A 27066-nucleotide genomic window follows, 5' to 3' on the forward strand; every position below is an offset into this window, starting at 1 on the left:
TCCTCGGCGTTGCAACTCTTGCTTTGCCCACGGTTTCAACCCATCCATGAAGGAAAAGAATGCTTCTTTCTCACTCATATCTGAGATTTGAAGCATAAGTTCGCTAAATTCCTGCACATACTCTCTCACAGTGCCTTGTTGCGTAAGCCAGCGCAACTTTCCCCGAGCCTCATCCTCGGCATACTTTGGGTAAAACTGTGCTTTAAACTCACGTCGAAACTCCTCCCAAGTTCCAATTTCAGTCCCACCACGACTCAAATCAGTGGACCTATGACGCCACCACAACAAAGCAACATCAGTGAGATACATAGCAGCAGTAGTTACCTTAGTGGCATCCTCCGTAATCCCTTTGGCACGAAAGTATTGCTCGATTCCCCAAAGGAAGTTGTCCACATCTCTAGCAGACATTGTTCCCTTGAACTCCTTTGGCTTGGGAACATCAACACTGGGCTTGGGTGCTACAGCAGCTAACCCTCCATTGCCCAAAGCAACCTTGTAGATTGTGAGTTCACCCTTGAGCTCCGCAATCTCCTCTTTCAAGGCTGTTACCATAGCCTCAATGGCATCATCTCTGCCATTCAGTTTTTCAACATTATCCAACACATACTCTTTGAGTTGCTCCTGCATGGACTGCAACCCACCATGGAGCCTATCATCGACATCATCAATCCTCTCCTTGATGTCTCCCATGGAATCCTCGAGAGTGATGACTCGATCCTCCAAAGCTGACAGTATGTCTCTCGAACGACTAGCTTTCCTAGCCCTCCCACGGGTCTCCATTCCCTCAACATTCTCAGCAGTTTCTTTGGACATCTTTCAGTGGTACCTACAAACACTGGCTCGGATACCAACTGTCACGGACTTAGAGTTTTCTCACTGATCCGTGCGGCCTTAGGTAGTTTCTTTGCTCAAAAACGCCTAAGTCAACCTAACTTGCAGTAATAAAGGATTCAACAGTAAAAACGCCTAAGTCAGCTTAACTCGCAACAATAAATGATTCAATGAATTCCTTAAGGTTTCCACGAAGAGCAATGAGAAGAACGAAGTAAGAATGAGCCTTGAAATATGAACAAAAGCAAGAACACTTGAGAGAAAAGTTTGAGTGAATACTCTCAAAATTCTTATTAACAACTGAATGATTTACAATGAGCAGAGAGTCCTCTATTTATAGTTGAGGCTCTCCAAAATCAACGGTCTAAATCAAAATCCATCAATGGCTACAATTAAAAGCTATTACAATATCAAATCTCTAAGATTACATAATCGCATCTTCTAAAGATTTCATTTAATATCTAGGATCACATATCTCAAAAGATCACCTTCCATATTTGTCAAGCATATCTTCAAAAGATCACTTTCCTTATTTGCCAAGCTCCGGAGATGGGCTTTTAATTCCTCCAGGCAATGGACCAGTCCAGTTGGGCCAAATGACCTCCCTCGAATGCAATGGATCGCACGAATCCGTCATGGTTGCGAGATCCCATGCGCAACCCATGACACTAGTTTGTGGTTTCTGAAAAATGTCTATGTTCGGGAATTGGGGTTTTGGCACATTTGTAGAAACCAAGTTTATGCTATGCATGGTATAATTGAAGATGTTCTATTTTTGCATCATTGAAAAGTATTTTATTATAATCTGGTTGCACTCTTTCGCAGCGACTATCTGTTCAAACTTTTGCTTATTGGAGATTCTGGTGTTGGAAAGTCTTGTCTCCTTTTGAGATTTGCTGTAAGTTTCTAGACTCAAATTGGCATTTGAAAGTAAATGTCTTTACTTTTAAGTTGCACATTAATAGATGTTTATATGATTACCTTCAATCTTTACATTCGTATTTGATGTTTAGATTGCACTAGTAATTGATTAAAAAGTTTCATTACATATGTACCATGCATATTGAGAGTAAAATTTATACCTTCATATGATGACACGGTTTCATGATTTGACTGAGTACATTTTGGCATTAGAATCTTGTTTTACTTTTAGTTGTATATCTGGATATTTTCAGAGGTTTATGTGGGACTAATTATTCAACCTAATCAATTTATGTAATTTCTTTGATGCAGGATGATTCATACATAGGTAGTTACATAAGCACCATTGGGGTTGATTTTGTGAGTAAAACCAGTCCTTGGTACTAATTTCTGAATGCCAAATTTATGGCAATTATTCTAATTTCTTGTCTTCTGGTTTTCTTTTTGGGTAGAAAATACGCACTGTGGAGCAGGATGGGGAGACCATTAAACTTCAAATTGTATGTTTTAGCATGCTGTACTGCTATTTCCTTTTTTCCTTTTTTGGTTTAATCATTTCTGTGTGTTTTCAGTTTAACTTTGCGTTTTACTAGTTAGTTTGCTCTTTGGTTAAATGTACGGTGGGACACTGCTAGACAAGAACGATTTAGGACAATCACTAGCAGCTACTACCGTGGGGCTCATGGCATAATTGTGGGTGATCTTTTCCTTACTAGTTTTTCTCCTTTCAGTTCCATTTTTGTGGCTTCCACTGCTTATTTATGCTTCTCATAAACATCTTTTCTTATATATTTTTCTTTCCCATTTACTGGTGGCTCCCCTATTAGGTTGTTTATGATGTGACAGACCAAGAAAGCTTCAACAATGTCAAGCGGTGGCTGAATGAAATTGATCGTTATGCTAGTGATAATGTTAACAAACTACTGGTTGGTGTTTTGCTGCATTTTCATCCATTCTTCCATATGGCTGCTTTTCTTCCTTCAGGCGTTTGCAGATGAAGTCGGCATACCTTTTATGGAAACCAGCGCAAAAGATTCCATGAACGTGGAACAGGCTTTCATGGCCATGGCTGCTTCCATCAAGGATAGGTACATCCATAGTCTTTTTCCTGAATAGTGTTTTAGTATTATGAAAACGCCATTCCCATTCTAGAAGTATTTACAGTTGAATGGCGTGACTAGGTTGTTTGTGTTTATCATTACAGAACCTTCTAGATGAACAAACTAATTGTTACGAAATTTACCACAAAGTCTTGATGCCTAATGATTTCCAATTACTTTGGTGCCTCTGAATGCAGAATGGCGAGCCAACCGGCCATGAACAACGCAAGGCCTCCGACCGTACAGATTTTTTAAAAATTGTTCATATAATATACCTATTTTTCATATAATATACCTATTTTTAAGATAATTTTGGAAAAAGTTTCTCCCATAATTAACAATCCCTAAAAATTGTTGAAGATGTTTTTATCTTCTATTTTTTCAGAAATTTCTTTTATTTTTACAAGAATATGATCTTGGAGTTTAAGACCATATGCAGATAATTTTAATCCTAAAAATTCAATCTCAGTTTTCTCTGGCTCTATCTTTTTAGGGCTTAAGATAATTCCATGTTTTAGGAATTCTTGAGAAATAATGTTTAGATGTTTTCTATGCATTTCCAGTGTTTTTGAAAAGACTAAGATATCATCTATATATACCACACAAAATTTTTTATACTTATTAAAAATGGAATCTATCCATCTCTGAAAAATTTGATCAAAACCTTTAACAGCCTTTAGTGTTCCTAATGGTCATTATCAATGGAAGGTAATGCCATTTGGTCTATGTAATGCCCACAAATTTTTAGAGATGGATAGATTCCATTTTAATAAGTATAAAAATTTTGTGTGGTATATATAGATGGTATCTTAGTCTTTTCGTAAACACCGAAATGCATAAAAACATCTAAACATTATTTCTCAAGAATTCTAAACGTGGAATTATCTTAAGCCCTAAAAGATAGAGCCGAGAAAATCGAGATTGAATTTTAGGATTAAATTATCTGCAGATGGTCTTAAACTCCAAGATCATATTATTGTAAAATAAAAGAATTTTCTGAAAAATAGAAGATAAAAACATCTTCAACAATTTTAGGAATTGTTAATTATGGGAGAAACTTTTTCCAAAATTATCTTAAAAATAGGTATATTATATGAAAATTAAAAAGAATATTTATTTTTACGGTCTAATCAAGATGCGAAATTATAAGAAATATAAAAGCGAAATAACACAATCCAAAAGTTTATTTACCTAAAAAGGTGATAAACTAATTTTAGAAACAGATCGTCCCAAAACTATTAGGGATGTATTTTAAAAGCTAAAATTACTAATAATGAAGAATTAATATATGGCTATAGTTCGGAAAATTTAAACCAAATGAGGTTAATTATGTTATTTATGAAAAACAACTTTTAGCTATTAAAAAGGAATAAAACTTTTCTTATATATCTAGCACCTGAAAATTTTATTATAAGGCGATAATCAGGCGGTAAAGCAATTTCTAACTAACAACAGTTTGGAAACTGTTCCAAGAAGAATTAGGTGGTATAATGATTTATGTTCTTTTAATTCTGAAGTTATATATATAAAAAGTGCTGAAAATACTCTTGCTGATTTTCTGAGCAGGCCCTCTAAGGGATAAGGGTAAACAGCCTCTAAAAAAAATAGTCGATGAATGGACTACCGTTCACAAAAAACCCAACAAAGGGAAAGCATTATCAAACTCCAAAAAAAGATTTGTACCTGCACAAATACCATTTTATCCTAACCAATGATATTATGTGTCATATCCAATGGTAAACCAACCACTTGGACCAAATGTTTTAAAATATACAATGGTAAACCAACCAGTTGGAAACAGTTTTTCAAATTTGGTGGGTCAATCACCAATGTCCCAAGATCCATATTTAGCATCACAAACTAGTTATGCTGATATGATCAAAGGATCAGAAAATTTGTTGAAAAAACAACAAATTGAAGAAGAAAAAGAAATTTTACAAATAAAAGATTTTTACAATCCTGGATTATCACCAGAAAATTATGATTTTATAAACGAGATATGGAAAACCCATATTTCAAATCAAAGAGCTAATTTCAGAAGAGCTCTTACCGGATTTTCATTATTTTTAGTTGAAAAAACAACTAAAGAAAATGAAGTGAAGATTTATTATTAAAATCTATTTTATACGAGAGATTGGGATGACTTCCAACTCTTTGTTATGGATATTAAGGAGATAAACAATCTTCTTTATATTATTCAATATTTTATTCATAAAGGAAAAACAATTCTATTATGGATAAAATATTTAGAATATGTATGTATAATAAAGCTAGGAAATTATTACGGTAGAAATATTCACAAAAATAAATGAAGTAATTTGCGAATGACAAATTCAATTTCAAAAAGCTTTTCGAATATTTTCTACAAGCATATGTTTTAATGATTATTTAGATAATGAATTTCCTACTTTCAAATACAGATTAGATCATGAACCATTTGATATAACCAATATTGAATGGGGTTTTACTAAAAAGTAGTTGTGCAAAATCTCTCTTTTCATCTTTTAAAAGATTTTCCAGCTATTGTAAAGTCGGTTATACAAAACATCATAAACAATGATGATTTTATTACTATTTTCATATTGAAATTAGTAGTCTAATTGGTATAGTGAACAAGAAAAATTTTATCGGTAGTATCAAATTTGGATTATTAAAAGATGATTGGAACCCCCCAATTATGTGCTGTTAAAGAAGACAAAGAACATTTGTCAAAAACTATTGATGAATGTTATAATAAATTTGATCATTATCAAGTCCAAACAGGAATTGATTTATTGTCACAAGCCCATTATCTTCTCCATGATGATGTTTATAAATTATGGACGGATGGAAGAAGGATATTGGCATTTCCTAATGGAAACATCCAAGAGGAAAGAGATGAAGAATCTGTGAAGTTGTTAAAAAAGATTGTTGAAACGGAGATAGAAGAATTTCCGTCTCATATTACAAAAAAAATCAAAAATATATGGGAGGCTTGGAACTCACCACCAAGACTTTCATCAGATTCTTTACATTTGGATGAGATTGAAGAAATGAATCTCAATAATATGCAAGAAGGTTGAAGTCAACAAAGATAGCAAGCTGAAAGAAAGGCAATCCACATGCCAACAAAAAGTTTGGCAACGTGGAAATCATGATGATGTAAGCTATAATGGAAGCAATCAATGACATCCAGTTGCAGACAAAAAGTCTTGCAACGTGGAAGATTTCATCAAACCAATGATGATGCAAGCAATGACGGAAGCTACCATGACACAAGTAAGTGATAGAAGCAGCCATTAATTCAAGCATGCAACGTGGAAACAACCAAGGCCATGCAATTAAAGTTACAAGAAGACAAATGAGACGTTGAAGCAGCCACATCCATTTGAAGCCGAATCCTTATCAGAAACACTGTTCGGGGTTCAAAATACGATTGTATAGAATTTTTAGAATTTCTCTATAAATTGAGAGGAAAGATCAATTGTATAGCATCTTAGAATTACCAAATAATAAGATCTTGTAAATTACCAAATACTTTACTTTTCAGTTCTCTCTTTTGTAAACTTTTCCTTTTGTAATAAAAGAGTCTATATTCCTTTCGCTCATACTCTCTAAAATAAAAGATTGTTCTTAAATTATGATGAAGATAAAAAAGATCAAGATAGTACATCTAGTTATATCCTTTCTAAGATTAAATTATGTGATATTAGATATTTAGAAGATTTTTGTAAACAATTTCTTCATGAATATCAAAAGTTAAAAAATGAAAATATAGAATTTTGGAAAAACCAATATTTTCATAAACTACCCCCACCCTGGGATGAGATACGTATAAACAAATATGTGTCTTCTTTAGAAAAGCACAGTAAAACATCCGGATTTCCAACAAAAAATCTAGATACTATAGGAAATAGGATAAACTTTGCACGTGAAAGAATAACTTTACATTTTTTGCAAAGTAAAGTTGTTAAACAAGTTAAGCATAAATTAAGTGATAGGCATTGTAGTAAGATACTAGAAAATGAATGGGAATTTGGTTGTAAACAAATATATCCAAATATTTATAAAAAGCATAAAAAATATAAATTAAGAAAATGGAAACCAGGTAATAAAAAATTCTCTGGTAAAAATCAAAAGGTTGTTAGAAGAAAAACCTCTAATAAACCAAAGAAACAAATTTGTAAGTGCTTCATCTGTGATGAAGAAGGTCATATTGCTAGCAACTGTCCTAACAAAGGGAAAAATGCTAGGAAAATGATAAAAAGTCTTGAAGAACAAGATTTAGAAATTTGTTTTCAAAAGGAAATAAATCCTGAAGAAATATTATATGAGTTAATATCGAAAGCATTACGATAATAACGATGAATATATATTTATGTTTAATATAGGAAGTAGTTCTAATAATCAATTAGGAGAAATTCGAATTACGAAAAACAAGATATTAAATTAGGAAATTTAATCGGAGAAGAAAAAGACTTTTCGATGAAATTATAGAAAAAATTAATAAAAATCATATTTCTAAAGAGGAAATATATAAGATCTCTAATTTTAAAATATGGACTCAGAGACATATAGAAAAAATTAGCGGTAACACAGTCGCTAAGGATACAAGAGGAGGATTAACAGAAATCCCTCTCCTTAATAAAGAGAAAATTAAGAGGATTAGAAAGAAATATCCTCAGGCTGTAAATCCCTCTCTTTACTAAAGAGAAAATTAAGAGGATTAGAAAGAAATATCCTCAGGTCAAATATATACATTTAGGTATAATCATAATTACTATTAGAGCCTTATTTAGAAGAGGTCATGGTATTCCTATAATAGCTGCCCTTTTAGATAAAAGATTTGAAAATTCAAGAAAAGCACTTATTGGAGGTATTTAGTCTAATTTACATACAAGCGTAATAGGATTTAAAGTTAAACCAAATTATTTTATTTCCATTACAGATCCTCTAATAGAAGAGTGTCTTTGCCTTAGGATTCAGACAAAAAATTCTGATATTAATGATTTAGCAGAAGATCTAGCAATCAGTTGGACTTCTATTAATGAATATACAAATACGACAGAAGTAGAAATAAAAGAGATTAATAACAAAATTATTGAACTCTTTGAACCAAACAGGTTTACTACTGAAATACAGCCGAAATTATTAGATTTAAGAGATCTTTCAATTCCAAGAGACTGGATGTTAGAAAGAATAAATAGTTCTAGTACTTCTAAACCAGTAAGTACTATAGAATATATGTCATCAGGAAATAAACTATATTTTAAAAATAATTTTATAACCAATACAAATGACAATTTAGCCTTACCCTCCAGTTCTCAACTAGAAGAAGAAGAGGATAATATTAGTACAAATAGTACACCAATAGGAATTAAAGTCATTCAAATTACTATATTTCCTATTGAACCTAGTCATAATTCTAGAAAAACTAGAATGGAAGAAATTCAATCTTCAAAATTGATAAAAATCAAAGGTTGGAATTAATATTAAAGTTACATTCCAATTTAGAAAATATAAAAATATTCTCTAAATGCTTTAATAGATCTGGAGCTACAATCAGTAGTTGTAGGAAAAATGCAATCCACAGAGAAAATGGGAATTAATGAGAAAACCTATAATCATAAGAGGTATAGACGGTAGTAAAACCATTATAAATTATAAAGCTAAAAATATACCAATCTATATTAACAATGTTAGATTTGTAATTCCTAAAATAGTATGTTTTCCTACGATACGAGGAAGATATATTATTAGGTAATAATTTTATTTGTAAATATTTACCCTTTACTATTGATAAACATTCTATTTGGTTATTAGTAAAAAAAAAATTTAGAAATACCTCTTGATAATAATAATAAGATTGTGTGTAATAAAAATTTTACATCAGTTAAACTATTAGATAATTAATAATTATTACTAATAATTGTTGATTATCTTAGCAGGTTCTATGGATAGAGGTAAACAGCCTCTAAAAGAAATAGTCGGTGAATGGACTACTGTTCACAAAAAACCCAACAAAGGGAAAGCAGTATCAAACTCTAAAAACGGATTTGTACCTGCACAAATACCATTTTATCCTAACCAAGGATATTATGTGTCATATCCAATGGTAAACCAACCACTTGGACCAAATGTTTTAAAATATCCAATGGTAAACCAACCAGTTGGAAACAGTTTTTCAAATTTGGTGGGCCAATCACCAATGTCCCAAGATCCATATTTAGCATCACAAACTAGTTATGCTGATATGATCAAAGGATCAGAAAATTTGTTGAAAAAACAACAAATTGAAGAAGAAAAAGAAATTTTACAGATAAAAGATTTTTATAATCCTGGATTATTACCAGAAAATTATAGTTTTATAAACGAGATATGGAAAACCCATATTTCAAATCAAAGAGCTAATTTCAGAAGAGCTCTTACGGATTTTCATTATTTTTAGTTGAAAACAACTAAAGAAAATGAAGCTAAAGATTTATTATTAAAATCTATTTTATCTGAGAGATTGGGATGACTTCCAACTCTTTGTTATGGATATTAAGGAGATAAACAATCTTCTTTATATTATTCGATATTTTATTCATAAAGGGATAAACAATTCTATTATGAATAAAATATATAGAATATGTATGTATAATAAAGCTAGGAAATTATTATCGGTAGAAATATTCACAAAAATAAATGAAGTAATTTGCGAATGACAAATTCAATTTCAAAAAGCTTTTTAGAATATTTTCTACAAGCATATGTTTTAATGATTATTTAGATAATGAATTTCCTACTTTAAAATACAGATTAGATCATGAACCATTTGATATAACCAATATTGAATGGGGTTTTACTAAAGAAGTAGTTGTGCAAAATCTCTCTTTTCATCTTTTAAAAGATTTTCCAGCTATTGTAAAGTCAGTTATACAAAACATCATAAACAATGATGATTTTTATTACTATTTTCATATTGAAATTAGTAGTCTAATTAGTATAGCTGAACAAGAAAAATTTTATCAGCCGTATCAAATTTGGATTATTAAAAAGATGATTGGAACCCCCCAATTATCTACTGTTAAAGAAGACAAAGATCATTTGTCAAAAACTATTGATGAATGTTATAATAAATTTGATCATTATCAAGTCCAAACAGGAATTGATTTATTGTCACAAGCCCATTATCTTCTCCATGATGATGTTTATAAATTATGGATGGATGGAAGAAGGATATTGGCATTTCCTAATGGAAACATCCAAGAGGAAAGAGATGAAGAATCTGTGAAGTTGTTAAAAAAGATTGTTGAAACGGAGATAGAAGAATTTCCATCTCATATTATAAAAAAAATCAAAAATATATGGGAGACTTGGAACTCACCACCAAGACTTTCATCAGATTCTTTACATTTGGATGAGATTGAATAAATGAATCTCAATAATATACAAGAATGTTGAAGTCAACAAAGATAGCAAGCTGAAAGAAAGGCAATCCACATTCCAACAAAAAGTTCGGCAACGTGGAAATCATGATGATGTAAGCTATAATGGAAGCAACCATAAAGGCTAATCAATGACATCCAGTTGCAGACAAAAAGTCTTGCAACGTGGAAGATTTCATCAAACCAATGATGATGCAAGCAATGACGGAAGCTACCATGAGACAAGCAAGTGATGGAAGCAGCCATTAATTCAAGCATGCAACGTGGAAACAACCAAGGCATGCAATTAAAGTTACAAGCAGACAAATGAGACGTGGAAGCAGCCACATCCATTTGAAGCTGAATCCTTATCAGAAACACTGTTCGGGATTCAAAATACGATTGTATAGAATTTTTAAAACTCCTCTATAAATAGGGAGGAAAGATCAGTTGTATAGACATCTTAGAATTACCAAATAATAAGATCTTGTAAATTACCAAATACTTTACTTTTCAGTTCTCTCTTTTGTAAACTTTTCCTTTTGTAATAAAAGAGTCTATATTCCCTTCCGGTCATACTCTCTATCCCTTCACTAAGCCACCAGAACTGGTATCAGAGGTGCCGGTGTAACGAGTTTCTAGAGAAATAATATCGTAATATCCATTGTAAGTTTTTGTCTTCGATTTACATTTCCGTTTGTTTCACAGTTGTTTGTTTCAAAACCCATATATCTGTTATTCTGTCTTCTTGTTGCCGTTGAGTCCAGGGAGGACGTTAGGCGTTGTGTGAAGATGATATAGATAATAGACGGTCTTAGGTATCAGGAACAAACATTATGGAACAAATTGAGTGTCAATTTCAAGATAAAACTTGTAATCATCTTACGCATATAGACTCTAGAAATGAAAACAACATTTTATCTCTAAGTTAGGGTATAAATAGTCTTGTTGATATGACTTCTTTTTATTTTTCTAAGTTATGTAACAAGGTCGATAAAGTAGAAGAAAATATAGATAATTTAGGAGATATAAAAATTTAGACTTAAACCATGAGTCTAAAGAAATATTAACTAATATTAATAATAAATTAGAATAAATTTTTAATAATAATATCGAGTCGATGTAGATTTAGATCCTTTATATTATGATAATGGTAAGGATAATATTTTAGTATTATTTGAAGAAGAAAACACTTCTTACGATGAATCAACATCTATGTTAAAAATTATAAAAAACATAAAAAGCGGAAAAAGATGATAAACAAAAAATATGATTTCGGTCCTATAAAACCCTTATAGAACATTGGAAAGAAAAATTTAGTAATAGTAATGATCAACGTGAAAGAGTTGAATATTTAAAATTAATTGAAAAACTTTATGAAAAACATAAAGATCTATTTTCTATGTTTAATTATCATTATATGTTAAAATATGATGATCTGACAGTAGTAAGTCGAGTAATTACGAAAACACGAATTATTAAAAATCAATCGATGAAGAAAAACTTGTGAGATCGGGATGAAGACATAAAAGTCTCAACTTATAATTACGATGAAAAACCACTTCATCGAAGATGAAAATATAGATATTCTGAACCAATGGATCTTGAACCAACAGATCCTTATGAAAAAAGAAAAATAGAGTCAGATAGTCAAACAGATGATTATCTTAGGTCTTTAAACAAAAATTTTGAAATTGATAATGATACTATAATAATTTTTGGTAATAAAACCGATAATACAGCAACCAATGAAGTAAAACCTGAATATCCAGGAGAAACTTCTAATCAACCTGTTCAACAAAGAATAGATTATTTAAATAAAAGAAATGTGGCCCAAGGTGGAATTTAGTTAGATTTGACCACTATGTAAAATCTCTTATATGTAAAATCTAAACACATAAGACAAATATTTGTTTATACATATCTCATCCCAGGGTGGGGGTAGTTTATGAAAATATTGGTTTTTCCAAAATTCTATATTTTCATTTTTTAACTTTTTGATATTCATGAAGAAATTTTTTAGAAAAATCTTCTAAATATCTAATATCAGATAATTTTAACTAGATGTACTATCTTGATCTTTTTTATCAAAATATCCACAAAATTTTGTTTTTAGAATTCAGGTTAATCCTTTTAAAAGATCCTTAGGGGTTCCTATCTGGTTGATTAATCGCCTCTTTTGTTCTTTACCTTTCTCAGACTCTTCCCAACGTCAAGAAATTGTAGAACATCTCCTTGAAATGTTCCAACAAAGTAATTTAAAAATTTTTCTTTTGACCATGTGTTGTTGTTTACAACAATAGTCATAGATTGTGCCCAATCATCAATAATTTTTTCATAATTAGCAATAGGAATATTGGTCAAATCTAAATAAATTCCACCTTGGGCCACATTTCTTTTATTTAAATCATCTATTCTTTGTTGAACAGGTTTATTAGAAGTTTCTCCTGGATATTCAGGTTTTACTTCATTGGTTGCTATATTATCGGTTTTATTACCAAAAATTATTATAGTATCATTATCAATTTCAAATTTTTTTTAAAGACCTAAGATAATCATCTATTTGACTATCTGACTCTATTTTTGTTTTTCCATAAGGATCTGTTGGTTCAGTATCCATTGGTTCAGGAATATCTATATTTTCATCTTCAGATGAAGTGGTTTCTTCATCAGAATTATAAGTTGAGACTTTTATGTCTTCATCCTAATCTGTTGAAGTTTTTTCTTCATCAGATTGATTTTTTAATAATTCTGTGTTTTCAGAATTACTCGACTTACTGCTATCCGTATCATCATATTTTAACATATAATGATAATTAAACATAGAAAATAGATCTTTATGTTTTTCATAAAGTTCTTCAATTAATTTTAAATATTCAACTCTTTCAAGTTGATCATTAGTAGTAGTAAATTTTTCTTTCCAATGTTCTATAAGGTTTTATAGGACCGGAAATCATATTCTTTTGTTTATCATCTTTTTTCGTTTTTATGTTTTTATAATTTTTAACATAGATGTTGATTCATCGAAGAAGTATTTTCTTCTTGAGATAATACTAAAGTATTATCTTTACCATTACCATAATATAAAGGACCTAAATCTATATCGACTCGATATTATTATTAAAACTTGTTCTAATTTATTAGTAATATTAGTTAATATTTCTTTAGGCTCATGGTTTAAGTCTAAATTTTTATATCTCCTAAATTATCTATCTTTTCTTCTACTTTACTAACCTTTTACATAACTTAGAAAAATAAAAGAAGTCATATCAACAAGACTATTTATACCCTTACTCGGAGATGAAATGTTGTTTTCATTTCTAGAGTCTATATCGTAATATGATTACAAGTTTTATCTTGAAATTGACATTCAATTTGTTCCATAATGTTTGTTCCGGTACCTAAGACCGTCTATTGTGTTATTACTAAAATTCTCATTTTATCATTATCAATTTTAAAATCTCTATTTAAATGCCTAAGATAATCATCTGTTTGATTATCAGACTCAATTTTCCTTTTTCTATATGGATCTGTTGGATCAGTATCCATAGGTTCTGGAATTTCTATATTTTCATCTTCAGATGAAGTGTTTTCTTCATCAGAATTATAAGTTGAGACTTTTATATCTTCATCGATCATTGAAGTTTTTCTTCATCGATTGATTTTTATTAATTACGTGTTTCGAATTACTCGACTTACTGCTATCCGTATCATCATATTTTAACATATAATGATAATTAAACATAGAAAATAGATCTTTATGTTTTTCATAAAGTTCTTCAATTAATTTTAAATATTCAACTCTTTCAAGTTGATCATTAGTAGTAGTAAATTTTTCTTTCCAATGTTCTATAAGGGTTTTATAAGACCGGAAATCATATTCTTTTGTTTATCATCTTTTTCCCTTTTTTCTATTTTTATAATTTTTAACATAGATGTTGGTTCATCGGAAGAAGTGTTTTGTTCTTGAGATAATACTAAATAGGTTGTTTAGTATTTTAGGAATACTAAAATATTAATAACACTATTTTAGGAAAATAGAACGTTTCAATATAAGTATAATAGTAATAAAGCTATACCAATATTTTATTATATGATGATGATATCCATTGTAAGTTTTTGTCTTTGATTTACATTTCCGTTTGTTTCACAGTTGTTTGTTTCAAAACCCATATATCTGTTATTCTATCTTATTGTTGCCGTTGAGTCCAGGGAGGACGTTAGGCGTTGTGTGAAGACGATATAGATAATAGACGGTCTTAGGTACCAGGAACAAACATTATGGAACAAATTGAGTGTCAATTTCAAGATAAAACTTGTAATCATATTACGCATATAGACTCTAGAAATGAAAATAACATTTCATCTCTGAGTAAGGGTATAAATAGTCTTGTTGATATGACTTCTTTTTATTTTTCTAAGTTATGTAAAAAGGTCAGTAAAGTAGAAGAAAAGATAGATAATTTAGGAGATATTAAAATTTAGACTTAAACCATGAGTCGAAGAAATATTAACTAATATTACTAATAAATTAGAACAAGCTTTTAATAATAGTATCGAGTTTGATGTAGATTTAGGTCCTTTATATTATGGTAATGGTAAGGATAATATTTTAGTTTTATCAAGAAGAAAACACTTCATCCGATGAGTTGTCATCTATGTTAAAAATTATAAAAACATAAAAATCGGAAAAAGATGATAAACAAAAGAATATGATTTCGGTCTTATAAAACCCTTATAGAACATTGGAAAGAAAAATTTACTAATAGTAATGATCAACTTGAGAGGGTTGAATATTTAAAATTAATTGAAGAACTTTATGAAAACATAAAGATCTATTTTCTATGTTTAATTATCATTATATGTTAAAATATAATTATACGAGACAGTAGTAAGTCGAGTAATTCTGAAAACACAGAATTATTAAAAAGTCAATCTGATGAAGAAAAAACTTCAACAGATCAAGATGAAGACATAAAAGTCTCAACTTATAATTCTGATGAAGAAACCACTTCATCTGAAGATGAAAATATAGATATTCCTGAACCAACAGATCCATATAGAAAAAGGAAAATGGAGTCGATATTCAAAAAATGATTATCGATTAAAGATTTAAGTAAAGTTCAATATACAACCAGTATGTTGACTAGTAATATAAAAATTTAACTATTGATGAGAAAGATCCTAAAAATATAAGAGAATTTATTAATAGAACTTCACTAGGACGGTTAAGTGTAAAACCTAATACTCATCATAGGCATAAAAAGAAAAATATAATAAACAAGTCAAAGGAAACTAGAAAATAAAAATTTGCTGGTCATATTAAGAGTCGGTTTTCTAGAAGAAAACTTCTAAAGAACTTAAAGATATTTTAGATATTAAGATAGGTCATATAGTCAAAAACTTTTCTAACAAAAGAAAAGAAGTTGGAAAAAGAATCAATAGTCTTGAAAAACAAGATTTAGAAATAAGTTATAAAAAGGAAATAAATCCTTATAAAATTGAATCGATAAAAATGAAAAATATTTTTATTAGAAAATTCTAGAAATACTAGAATTGAAAAATTAAAAGCAGTTCTTGACAAATGAAAATTGGGAAAAATGATATAATCACATTTTCAAATTTTCAAGCTAAGAAATATTATACTTCTATTGAAATCACATTTCAATTTAGATAATATAAAAATATTCACATTTCAATTTAGAGAATATAAAAATATTCTTTGCACGCTTTGCTTGAATCTTGGAGCTACAACAAGTAGTTGCGAGAAAAAATGTTATTCTGTAGAAAATGGGAATTAATGAAAATCCTATTAATGCTATTGGAATAGATGATAAAGAAACCATAATCCAATATAAGACAAGAAATATACCAATCTACATAAACAATGTTAGATTTGTAATTCCTAAGATGTTATATTTCCTTGAAATGCATGGAGATATATTACTAGGAAATAATTTTATATATCATCATCTACCATTTTCTATAGATAAAAATTTGGTTACTTTGTCGTAGAAAAATTCTCGTGGAAATATCAACGGTAGAAAACCATAAGTTTGTGTGTAATAAAACTTTACACCAACTAGAAAAGAACAAATTAAACAACTAGAAATAAATCATTGGTTGTTTAAAATATTAGGAAACAATTTTAGTGATGAACCACTAAAGTTATGGAAAAATAGTCCTAGATCTTGTGAAATAAAATTGATAAATCCTAATAAAATCATTAGGGTTAAACCTATAATCTATACTAAACAAGATATAGATGAATTTGATGTTCAAATAAATGAAATTTTAGAAAAGGACTAATAGAAAAACTAATAGTCATCATTCCATCCGCTTTCATGGTAAGATATCATGCTGAAATTAAAAGAGGAAAAGCTAGGATGGTCATTAATTATAAGAGATTAAATCAAAACACTATTTTGATGGATATTTTATCCAAAGAAAGGAAGTTTTGATAAATCAAAGCTAAACATCATCATATAATAAAATATTATATCACTAATAAATATTCTTTTTAATTTTTCATATAATATACCTATTTTTCAGATAATTTTGGAAAAAGTTTCTCCCATAATTAACAATTCCTAAAAATTGTTGAAGATGTTTTTATCTTCTATTTTTCAGGAAATTCTTTTATTTTTACAATAATATGATCTTGGAGTTTAAGACCATCTGCAGATAATTTTAATCCTAAAAATTCAATCTCAGTTTTCTCTAGCTCTATCTTTTTAGGGCTTAATATAATTCCATGTTTTAGGAATTCTTGAGAAATAATGTTTAGATGTTTTCTATGCATTTCCAGTGTTTCTGAAAAGACTAAGATATCATCTATATATACCACACAAAATTTTTTATACTTATTAAAAATGGAATCCATCCATCTCTGAAAAATTTGTGGGGCATTACATAGACCAAATGGCATTACCTTCCATTGATAATGACCATTAGGAACACTAAAGGTTGTTAAAGGTTTTGATTCATCGGTTAGCATGATTTGCCAAAATCCCGATTTACAATCAAATTTACTAAAATATTTGGCTTGTTTAGCCTGATTTATCAAAACTTCCTTTCTTAGAATATTATCCTCTTCTTAAACAAAATTATTAGATTTTACATATCTTATAATTCATCAAATTCTTTTATTTACTAAAATATTTGTACTAATATTATCCTCTTCTTAAAAAGAAAAAGGAAAAAAGAGTCAATTATGTGTTTAGATTTTACATGTTTCTTAAGTCATCGATTTGCAAACTTATTTTTATGGATCAAAAGAAGATTTCTTCTTGACCATTAAAAATCATGGTTATGTTGATGATATTTTGGTAACTTTTGTGTTTGTAATATTTGGACGGTATAATGACATGATAGAATGTCATTACAATGTTTAACTTTTGATGTTGTAAAATTTTATAACATATGGATTATGACATATAAACTAATGAAATTATGTAACTTTTTATTAATATATGAATATTATGTTTGGATGTGAAATATAATTCTCGAGTTATTTATTACTTCTAATATTTTGTTTTTATTGTAGAATAATTAAATTATTTATTTCACTAATGATATTTTAGCACATTAAATATGTACTACAGTTTAAAAATAATAAAGTAGATTATATATTATTTTATAGTATTATATATTATGATTTTTAATTCATATAATAATTATATTAAGAATTTTATTAAATTATATATTATTTTATTAAATTATATTTAATAATAATTATGTTAAAATATGGTTAAATTATTTATTATTTTTATGCAATTATTTTTAATAATAATCTTATTAAAATTTAATAACAATAACAATAATTATCTACCTAAAAAAATTTCTGCTAAGGGTATTCTAGTCATTTTAGTTTTTTTCCTTATGTTATTACAACATCATTCCATTCAACCAAACACAAGAATACTATTACAGTTCTATTCTATTCCATTCAACCAAACAGTTGTGTCGAAACCATTTTTCGAAAACAAAAAATTTTTAAGTTGTCGACTTTAAAAAATGAAAATTGGGAGTCGCCACCAATCTTTTATTATCGTGTGATTAGATCACCTACAATGATTTTGATCTACGAGTTTTAGAAAAACAGGTTCGGGAGTCAGTTACGTACGAGGAAGGATTAGTGTCTTAAGGTTGAAAATTTTTAAAAATATAATCTTTAAAAAAACTTAAAGCATTCCGTATTAAAACTCTTCTCAATTTAGAGAAGCAAAAATGTCACACCCAATACGTTAGGGCACAACATTCTAATTTCCTCCAAAATGAATTGGGCCAAAATACTAGTGCAATAAAACTTTAAAAGAACATCCACTTATCCAAGATTTAAGAAATCACACCCAATACGTTAGGGCACGATTCCTCTAAAATCCCAAACTTGGAATATTTCCTTTACTTTAAAAGAACATCCACTTATCCAAGATTTAAGAAATCACACCCAATACGTTAGGGCACGATTCCTCTAAAATCCCAAACTCGGAATATTTCCTTTATTAATTATTTTAAAAAATCTTCATTTCGAGAAATCAATGCGTCACATCCAATACGTTAGGACACAACGTGTTGAATTCCCAATAATGAGTTCTTATTTTAGTTGGTTTAAAGAGCAATCCTCAATCATTAGATTTTCAAAAAAATCGAAACCCAATACGTTAGGGCTCAATTTCCTTGAGAAATCCTAAATACGAGTATTATCTCTATTTTGAGAAATTTGATTTTAAAAAAAATTGAGTAAAAAATGTAATGTTATGCCACTTTAAATATATAATGCAATAATAAATATTATGATAGCATAGAAATAATACAAATATATAAACAAATAAGTACAATAATGGCATGCAAAATATCAAATAAATGGGCAAGATAATAAAAATATGTAAACCTAAATCAATGGAAAAATAATTGAAATAAATAAAAAATGTATACATATACACATAGAAATATATAGGTTTAAAAGAACTAAATAATATCTACATTATCTAAGTTAATGAATAAATATATATACACATGATAAAAATATTAGTTGCAAAAATAATAATAATAATAAATATATAAAATATACATATATATATGTTTTTTTAAATAAGGAAAAATATTATTAATTGATAATAAAAAATAATGATAAAAAATAAATTGAATTGCGTTTAAAAAATGGGTAAAATCCATAAATAGTAAAAATCAAAGGACTAAATTGAGCATACGAATTACATAGAGAATTTGGAAGGAAATTTTCCTTCTCCTCTAAAACGACGCCGTTCAGAGGATTAAATTGAAATGGAAAATAAATTAAAGAAAAAATTTAAAAACACAAAAAAACCTAATTGAAAATTCATTAAAAGGCGGAGGGGTCAAAAGCGCAATTTGCCCCTCCACATGAAAAACGTGCGGATCCTGGGTTCGGGTCGGGTCGACACGCTGATCCTCTCCTCAAAACGGTACCATTTTCAATTGGCTATTTAAGCCAAAATTAAAACAAAAATTTCATTTCAAAAACAGTTTTTAAAAAAAAACCAAATTCTTCTAAAAAACTCTTTCACCCTCGGTCTTGAGCCATGGGTGATCATGACCGATCATGGCCACCGCGTCGGCCGCCGATCTCCAGCGCCGGCACCACTGTCTGCGGTGGCCGAAAAGGGGAAAATTTCCCGATTTGACCCTCTAGACCCCCTGGGCCTAAATCCGGGCTTAAATCTCACAAAACACCAACGGAAGTCCCCTTAAAAGCACTGAAACCTTTCGGCTTCCGGTCGTCTTTCATCGGAGACGACACCCTCGGCCATCCACAGCGATCTAGGGCTCCGAAACACAGGTTGTGTCTTCTCTTCCCCTATTTATTTTATTTGCATGCATATACTGGTAAAAATAATAATAATAAATACAACAATAAGTAAAAACTGCAAACAACATTCGATTCGTTTGTTTCTCTCCTTGTGTTGTAAAAAAAAGCTTTTTTATTGATTTCGAAATCCGGCCTTCGTTACAGTATATTCGATGGCCTTTTATAGCCATATGAAACTAAAACAACAATAGAAACAAGAAATTTGCTTGATTTGATCTTGATTCGATTTGATTTTCTTTCCTTTCTTGTGTTTGCAGGTGAAGATTCGGCTACAGGGCAAACGATCTTGGTGGTTGCGGCGCAGATGACCTAGAAACCCTAGGGTTTTTAATTTTTTTCGGGCCATTGTATTTGGGCCTGTTTTATTTCAGTTTGGGCCATGTATTTTGGGCCACCTTATCTGGTTTTGGACTTGTAAAAAAACTAGACTTTTATTTATTAAGGGCCAGGCAAAATTTAGGCATTACAGCTGCCCCTCTTTGCTCGTTATCGTGTAACAGGAATAGAGCAAAGACTTTAAAATGCCCAATTTTGGCCGGTCATGCTGGACCTTGGCGCTCTTCTTATTCAACCCCATTCTGACTTTCTGCGTCTTCCGAAGTGTAAGCTTTGGTACTTCAATCCACTCCACTGCAACTTCAGGAAGATAGGATTGTCGGCTTTAATCTGCTCCACTGCAACTTTAGGGAGATAAGATTTCTGAAATCTTCAATCTATTCCACTGTCGCCCAGGGAAGTAGAATTACTGGCTTCAATGTACTCCACTATAACCACAGGGAGGTAAAATTCGCCATCTTCGATCTGCTCCACTACTGCTTAGGGAGATAAGATCTGAAATCTTCAATCTGCCTCACTGCAACTTCAGGAGGATAAGACTCACTTATTTAGTCTACTCCACTGCAACTTCAGGGAGATAAGACTAGATGCGATCTGCTCTCTGCAACTTCAGAGAGATAAGATCTAAGGTTTTAATCCGCTCCACTGCAACTTCAGAGAGATAGGATTGTCAGCTTTAATCTGCTCCACTGCAACTTCAGAGAGATAAGATTTGCCATCTTCAGTCTGCCTCACTGCAACTTCAGGAAGATAAGACTTGTTTACTTAGTCTGCTCCATTGTAACTTTAGGGAGATAAGACTGGATGCGATCTGCTCTCTGCAACTTCAGAGAGATAAGATCTAAGGTTTTAATCTGCTCCACTGCAACCTCAGGAAGATAGGATTATCGACTTTAATCTGCTCCATTGCAACTTCAGGGAGATAAGATTTGCTATCTTCGGTCTGCTTCACTGCAACTTCAGGAGGATAAGACTTGCTTACTTAGTCTGCTCCACTGCAACTTCAGGGAGATAAGACTGGATGCGATCTGCTCTCTGCAACTTCAGAGAGATAAGATCTAAGGTTTTAATCTGCTCCACTGCAACTTCAGGGAGATAGGATTATTGGCCACCGATCTGTTCTCTAGGGAACATGACCTGTAAAAATTCATTCCGTGAACTTAATTATGCCTAGTGATTAGGATGTTATGATCAAAATGAATTCAATGCTCCTAACTAGACATGCATGAATGACATTTGAATGAATGCAAAATGTCATTTTTCAAGAATTATCATTTCTCAAAGTTTATTAAGGTTTTGTCGCGGACGCCTTTTGCTTGGTTGATATCTCCGAAGAAATACTTAATCAAATAGCCCCCCATTGTGCACTTCAAAGCTCAACCCTGTAAGACGCAAAATTTGTACCATATTCCTTCCACCGTGACTTAAGAGTAGGAAAATTTTGACTTTTCTCAATCCTCTCCTAACGTAATTATGAAATTTTTTTTACACCCCTCTCAGGGTGTCCTACCAAATGTTCATGCCCAAATGAGGAGCTTCTTTTCTATAGGGGACTTCCTCCAACCCCATCAAGACTTCTTACTGTCTCATTCAATATTTAGACAACCAAATCCAAAAAAGCAGTCTTAATTTGGACTTCTCCTTCTTAGGCTCTTTAACCTTTGAACTTGGGGTGTTCTTAAACAATAGCTCTGTTTCAGGTTACTAAATTATTTAGAAATTCCCAAAGTAATATACAAAACTTCTTTTGTGAAAGTTTATTAGTCCATCAATCATTATTCTAATGCGACATGCTTGCACAAAAATCAAAAATACTGAGTGAGAGATGAATTAATTCAAGAATTTATTGATAGTAAGTGTCTTGAAAAGAAAAAGTATTCAAGAACAGCAAAGAATGAAGTTTTTACAAGAACCAACAAACTTGGTACAAATAATATGAAAAGTAGGTGCTTTGGATATCGTCACTTGAACTTCTCCATACGAGCCGAGAACCATTCTGAATTTAACATGTGTTTAGGGGATCTACAGTACTTTGCCGATACCCCAAGACGTCGTATACCCTTTTATTGTTGACTTTAGCAAAGCAAGATCACCATATGCCCCAATCTGACAATGTTTGAGCCGCCCTTTCGGGTTTTCAACTCAAACCCTCTTTGGTCTCAATGCGCCCTTTTCTGGTTTTCACCTTGGCCTCTCCCCTTTTTTGTTTTTTTTTGTTTTTTTTAGAAATCAGAGCGCCCTTTGTGGGTTTTCACTTTGATTCCTCCCTTTCTTCAAGTGAAATATTTCTTAACCGAGTCTGAATTTACAAGATTCAGAAGATTTTTGCCATCCATTTCACTCAATATCAAAGCGCCTCCGGAAAAAGCCTTTTTCACAACATAAGGTCCTTCCCAGTTTGGCATCCATTTCCCTCTGAAATCCTTTTGTAAATGGAGGATCTTTTTCAGAACCAAATCCCCTTCATGAAATTCTCTAGGACGAACCTTTTTTATTATAAGCTCGCATCATTCGCTTCTGATACATTTGGCCATGCCGAATGGCTTTTAATCTTTTCTCTTCAATCAGGTTCAGTTGATCATACCAAGATTGGATCCATTCGGCCTCATCCAATTTTAACTTGGCCAAAACTCGGAGAGAAGGAATTTCAACCTCAGTGGGTAAAATTACCTCCATTCCATAAACCAACGAGAAAGGTGTTACCCCAGTAGAAATCTTGATCGACGTTCGGTAAGCCAACAGAGCGAATGGTAACTTCTCATGCCAATCTTTATAAGTTTCAGCCATTTTCGCCACAATCTTCTTAATATTTTTGTTGGCTGCCTCTACTGCACCATTCATTTTTGGATGATACAGTGACGAATTATGGTGTCTAATATTGAACTGTTCACAAACTTCTGCTATTGTACTGTTATTCAAATTCAGCGCATTGTCAGATATGATCCTTTCAGGCATTCCATATCGACATATGATCTCTTTCTTTAAAAACTTACTGACTGCTGATTTCATGACGTTAGCATATGAGGCTGCCTCTACCCACTTAGTGAAGTAGTCAATAACAACAAAAATGAAACGGTGTCCATTAGAAGCCTTCGGTGATATTGATCCAATTCCGTCCATACCCCACATGGAGAAAGGCCATGGAGAAGTCATAACATGAAGATGAGAAGGAGGCGCGTGTATTTTATCCCCATAAATTTGGCATTTATGGCAGTTCTTGGCATGATTGATGCAATCTCCTTCCATGGTGGACCAGTAATACCCGAATCTCATAATCTGTCAAGCCATGGTGAATCCATTAGCATGCGTTCCACAAACACCCTCATGGACTTCTTCTAAAATTTCCTTGGCCTTTACAGCGTCCACACATCTCAACCGTACTCGATCCTTTCCCCTTTTGTATAGGATCTCCCCATCTAAGACATAGTCAATAGCTAGCCTCCTCAATGTCCTCTTATCATTCTTCGTTGCATGATCAGGATATTTGTGATTCTTCACATATAGCAATATATCTTGATACCAAGGACTATCATCCTTTTCCACTTCTTCAATATTGTAACAGTGGGCTGGGATCTCATAAATACTAATTTGAATGGGCTTCATGTCATCTAATTGATTCACTTTAATCATGGAAGCTAAAGTAGCAAGAGCATCCGCCATTTGACTTTCTTCTCGTGGGAGATAACAGAAGGTAATGCTGTCAAACTCTTCGATCAATTCAAAAACCAATCTCCGGTAACGGATCAATTTAGGGTCTCTCGTCTCCCATTCCCCTCTTAGCTGGTATATTACCAATGTTGAGTCTCCGTACACCTCTAATGTCTTGATTTTCCGATTTATGGCTGCCCGTATTCCCATGATACAAGCTTCATACTCAGCCATGTTATTAGTGCAATCAAAGTCTAATTTACTGGTGAAAGGATGATAATCTCCATTCGGAGACACCAGGACTGCCCCAATCCCATTGCCTAGTGCATTCGATGCTTCGTCAAAGTTTAATCTCCAAGAATGATTCTCTTGGGGATCCTTTTCAGCATTTGCCACATACATCAAATCTTCATTCGGGAAATCAAAGTCTAGAGGCTCATTCTCTTCTAGAGCTCTGCTAGCCAAGAAATCTACTACCGCACTCCTTTTGATGGCCTTTTGACTTACGTATACGATATCAAACTCAGAGAGCAAGATTTGCCATCTAGCCATTCTTCCATTCAATGCTGTCGACTCTATCATATACTTCAAAGGGTCTAATTTTGAGATTATCCAAGTAGTATGATAGAGTAAGTATTGCCTCAACCTCTTGGTCGTCCAAATCAGGGCACAACACAATTTTTCGATAGGCGAATATCTCATCTCACAATCAGTGAATTTCTTGCTGAGATAGTAAATCACCTTTTCCTTCTTTCCTGTCGCATCATGTTGACCCAGTACTCATCCCATAGAGTTGTCGAACACCATTAAATACAAAATCAAGGGTCTGTCTGGGCTAGGTGGTGACAGCACTGGAGTGTTAGATAAGTATTGCTTTATCTTCTCAAAGGCTTTCTGGCATTCTTCATTCCATACATCAGGATTATGTTTCTTCAATAAGCGAAATATAGGATCACATTTCTCAGTCAACTGTGAAATGAACTGAGCAATGTAATTCAGTCTTCCTAAGAAGCCTCGAACTTCTTTCTGGGTACATGGTGGCGATAAATCTCGTATTGCCTTAACTTTGTCTGGATCAATTTTGATTCCTTTTTCACTGACTACAAAGCCTAACAACTTCCCTGACCTGGCTCCGAAAGTGCACTTTGTCGGATTAAGCTTGAGCTGAAACTTCCTTAATCTTAAGAACAATCTTCTCAGGACCTGCACATGCTCCTCCTCTATTCTGGATTTGGCAATCATATCATCAACATACACCTCAATTTCTTTGTGCATCATGTCATTGAACAAGGCTACCATGGCTCTCTGATATGTTGCTCCCGCGTTCTTTAATTCGAATGGCATCACCTTATAGCAAAATGTTACCCATAAAGTAATGAACGTAGTCTTTCCCATATCTTCTGGATGCATCTTTATCTGATTATATCCTAAGAACCCATCTATAAAAGAAAACAACGAAAATCCCGCCGTATTATCCACCAGAGTATCAACATGCGGTAATGGGAAGTTGTCCTTTGGGCTTGCTTTGTTAAAATCCCTGTAATCGACGCACATTCGTACTTTTCCATCTTTTTTAGGGACTGGGATGATATTGGCTACCCACTCAGAATATTTGACCTCCTGTAAAAAACCAGCATCAAACTGTTTCTTAACCTCCTCTTTTATTTTGAGCACAATATCAGGCCTCATTCTTCTGAGCTTCTGCTGAACTGGTTTGCAATCCTCTTTTATGGGTAGGCGATGCACTACCATGTCAGCACTCAATCCAGGCATATCCTGGTATGACCATGCGAAGACATCTTTGAATTCATGGAGTAATTCAATGAGGACTCGTCTTGTCTCTGCGAGAATTTTAGTTCCAATTTTCACCTCCTTCCCTTCTTCCAAGCCCACAACTTCTACTGACTCTTTGTGAGGTAGGATTTGCTTTTCCTCTTGCTCCACCATCCTCAACAAGTCCAAAGATAAACCACCCTCTTCATCAACTTCAAAGTCGTGCGATCCCTCTAAACACACGTTTCGTTCAAAAGGGCACTCTGAGCTCGTAGCAGTGTCATTCACGTCATTGATACACAGAGACCTATTATGGTCACAAAAAAATGTATGAATTTATGTACAATTATTTATGTAATGAAAGAATATATTTAGGCATATGGGAAGAATGAAGGAATATTTACTCGAAACAATTGCAAAGATGTATTTTATTAAAATAATGATTTTTAAACATAAGCCTATTTCACAAAAGAATTCTTGTTATTTCTAGGCTAAAACAACAAGTTTGTTCTGAATATTACTCTGAGACAGTTCAAAAGACTTTAGGTATTTCTTCCGCAGTCCAATTGTATAGAACACTCCCAGGCTCATAAGGACGAATGTCTAGCCAACTTCTTTCTTCATTCCCAAGCTCATTAATGGCATTAATGTGCATATTTCCCAACGTATCCTCGATATTTTCCTCAACCGATTTCTTTCTCTCCTGATGAATAATTCCTCCAGATACGAAATTTTTGGATATGTAGGGAATTATCATTGGCTCCCACTTAGCTTCATCCCCATTCAGACGCGCCCTTCTTCTTTCCTGTCTTTTTTCTATTTCCTTCTTTCTCTGTCTTCTATCCGGCTTGTATCCTAAGCCAAAATGATCTTGCTTTTCTTTCAGCATTGGAACCTCAGTCCTCCCTTGGAGATATCTCCCCAGCCCTCTTCCGGGTAAAGTTCCTTTTCCTACCAACAATTATAAACCCATCTCTGTGGTTTTGGATAATTTTGGAACCAAAATTTTGCTCCCTTTAGGAACAAATGCCGCATTTACAAACTCCAAAGATCGAAATGAGCATTCAACTGACTCGTCATTGGTCTCCACGTATGGCATCTCATTGGATACAGCTGCTATTATATCCTCTTCAGCTTTTATTGTCACTAGGCGACCATCTGACACTAACTTCAACATCTGATGTAATGATGACGGTACTGCCCCCGCTGAATGTATCCA

General features: G+C 32.0%; 1 protein-coding gene and 1 pseudogene across 1 annotated transcript; one reads left to right on the plus strand and one right to left on the minus strand.

Moving 5' to 3' along the window:
* Nucleotides 1-1520: 1520 nt before the first annotated feature.
* On the plus strand, nt 1521-3107 carry LOC105761993 (GTP-binding protein YPTM2-like; annotated as a pseudogene).
* A 2809-nt stretch (nt 3108-5916) lies between these two features.
* LOC128035451 (uncharacterized) lies at nt 5917-24626 on the minus strand. Its single transcript, XM_052625192.1, has 3 exons — nt 24395-24626; nt 23947-24292; nt 5917-5998 (listed from the first exon to the last, which is right to left on the minus strand). Exons 1-3 carry the CDS (start codon nt 24624-24626, stop codon nt 5917-5919), a joined length of 660 nt encoding a protein of 219 aa, XP_052481152.1.
* Between the last annotated feature and the right edge of the window lie 2440 nt (nt 24627-27066).

The sequence above is a fragment of the Gossypium raimondii genome, chromosome 12 (assembly GCF_025698545.1).
Source record: "Gossypium raimondii isolate GPD5lz chromosome 12, ASM2569854v1, whole genome shotgun sequence".
NCBI lineage: Eukaryota > Viridiplantae > Streptophyta > Magnoliopsida > Malvales > Malvaceae > Gossypium > Gossypium raimondii.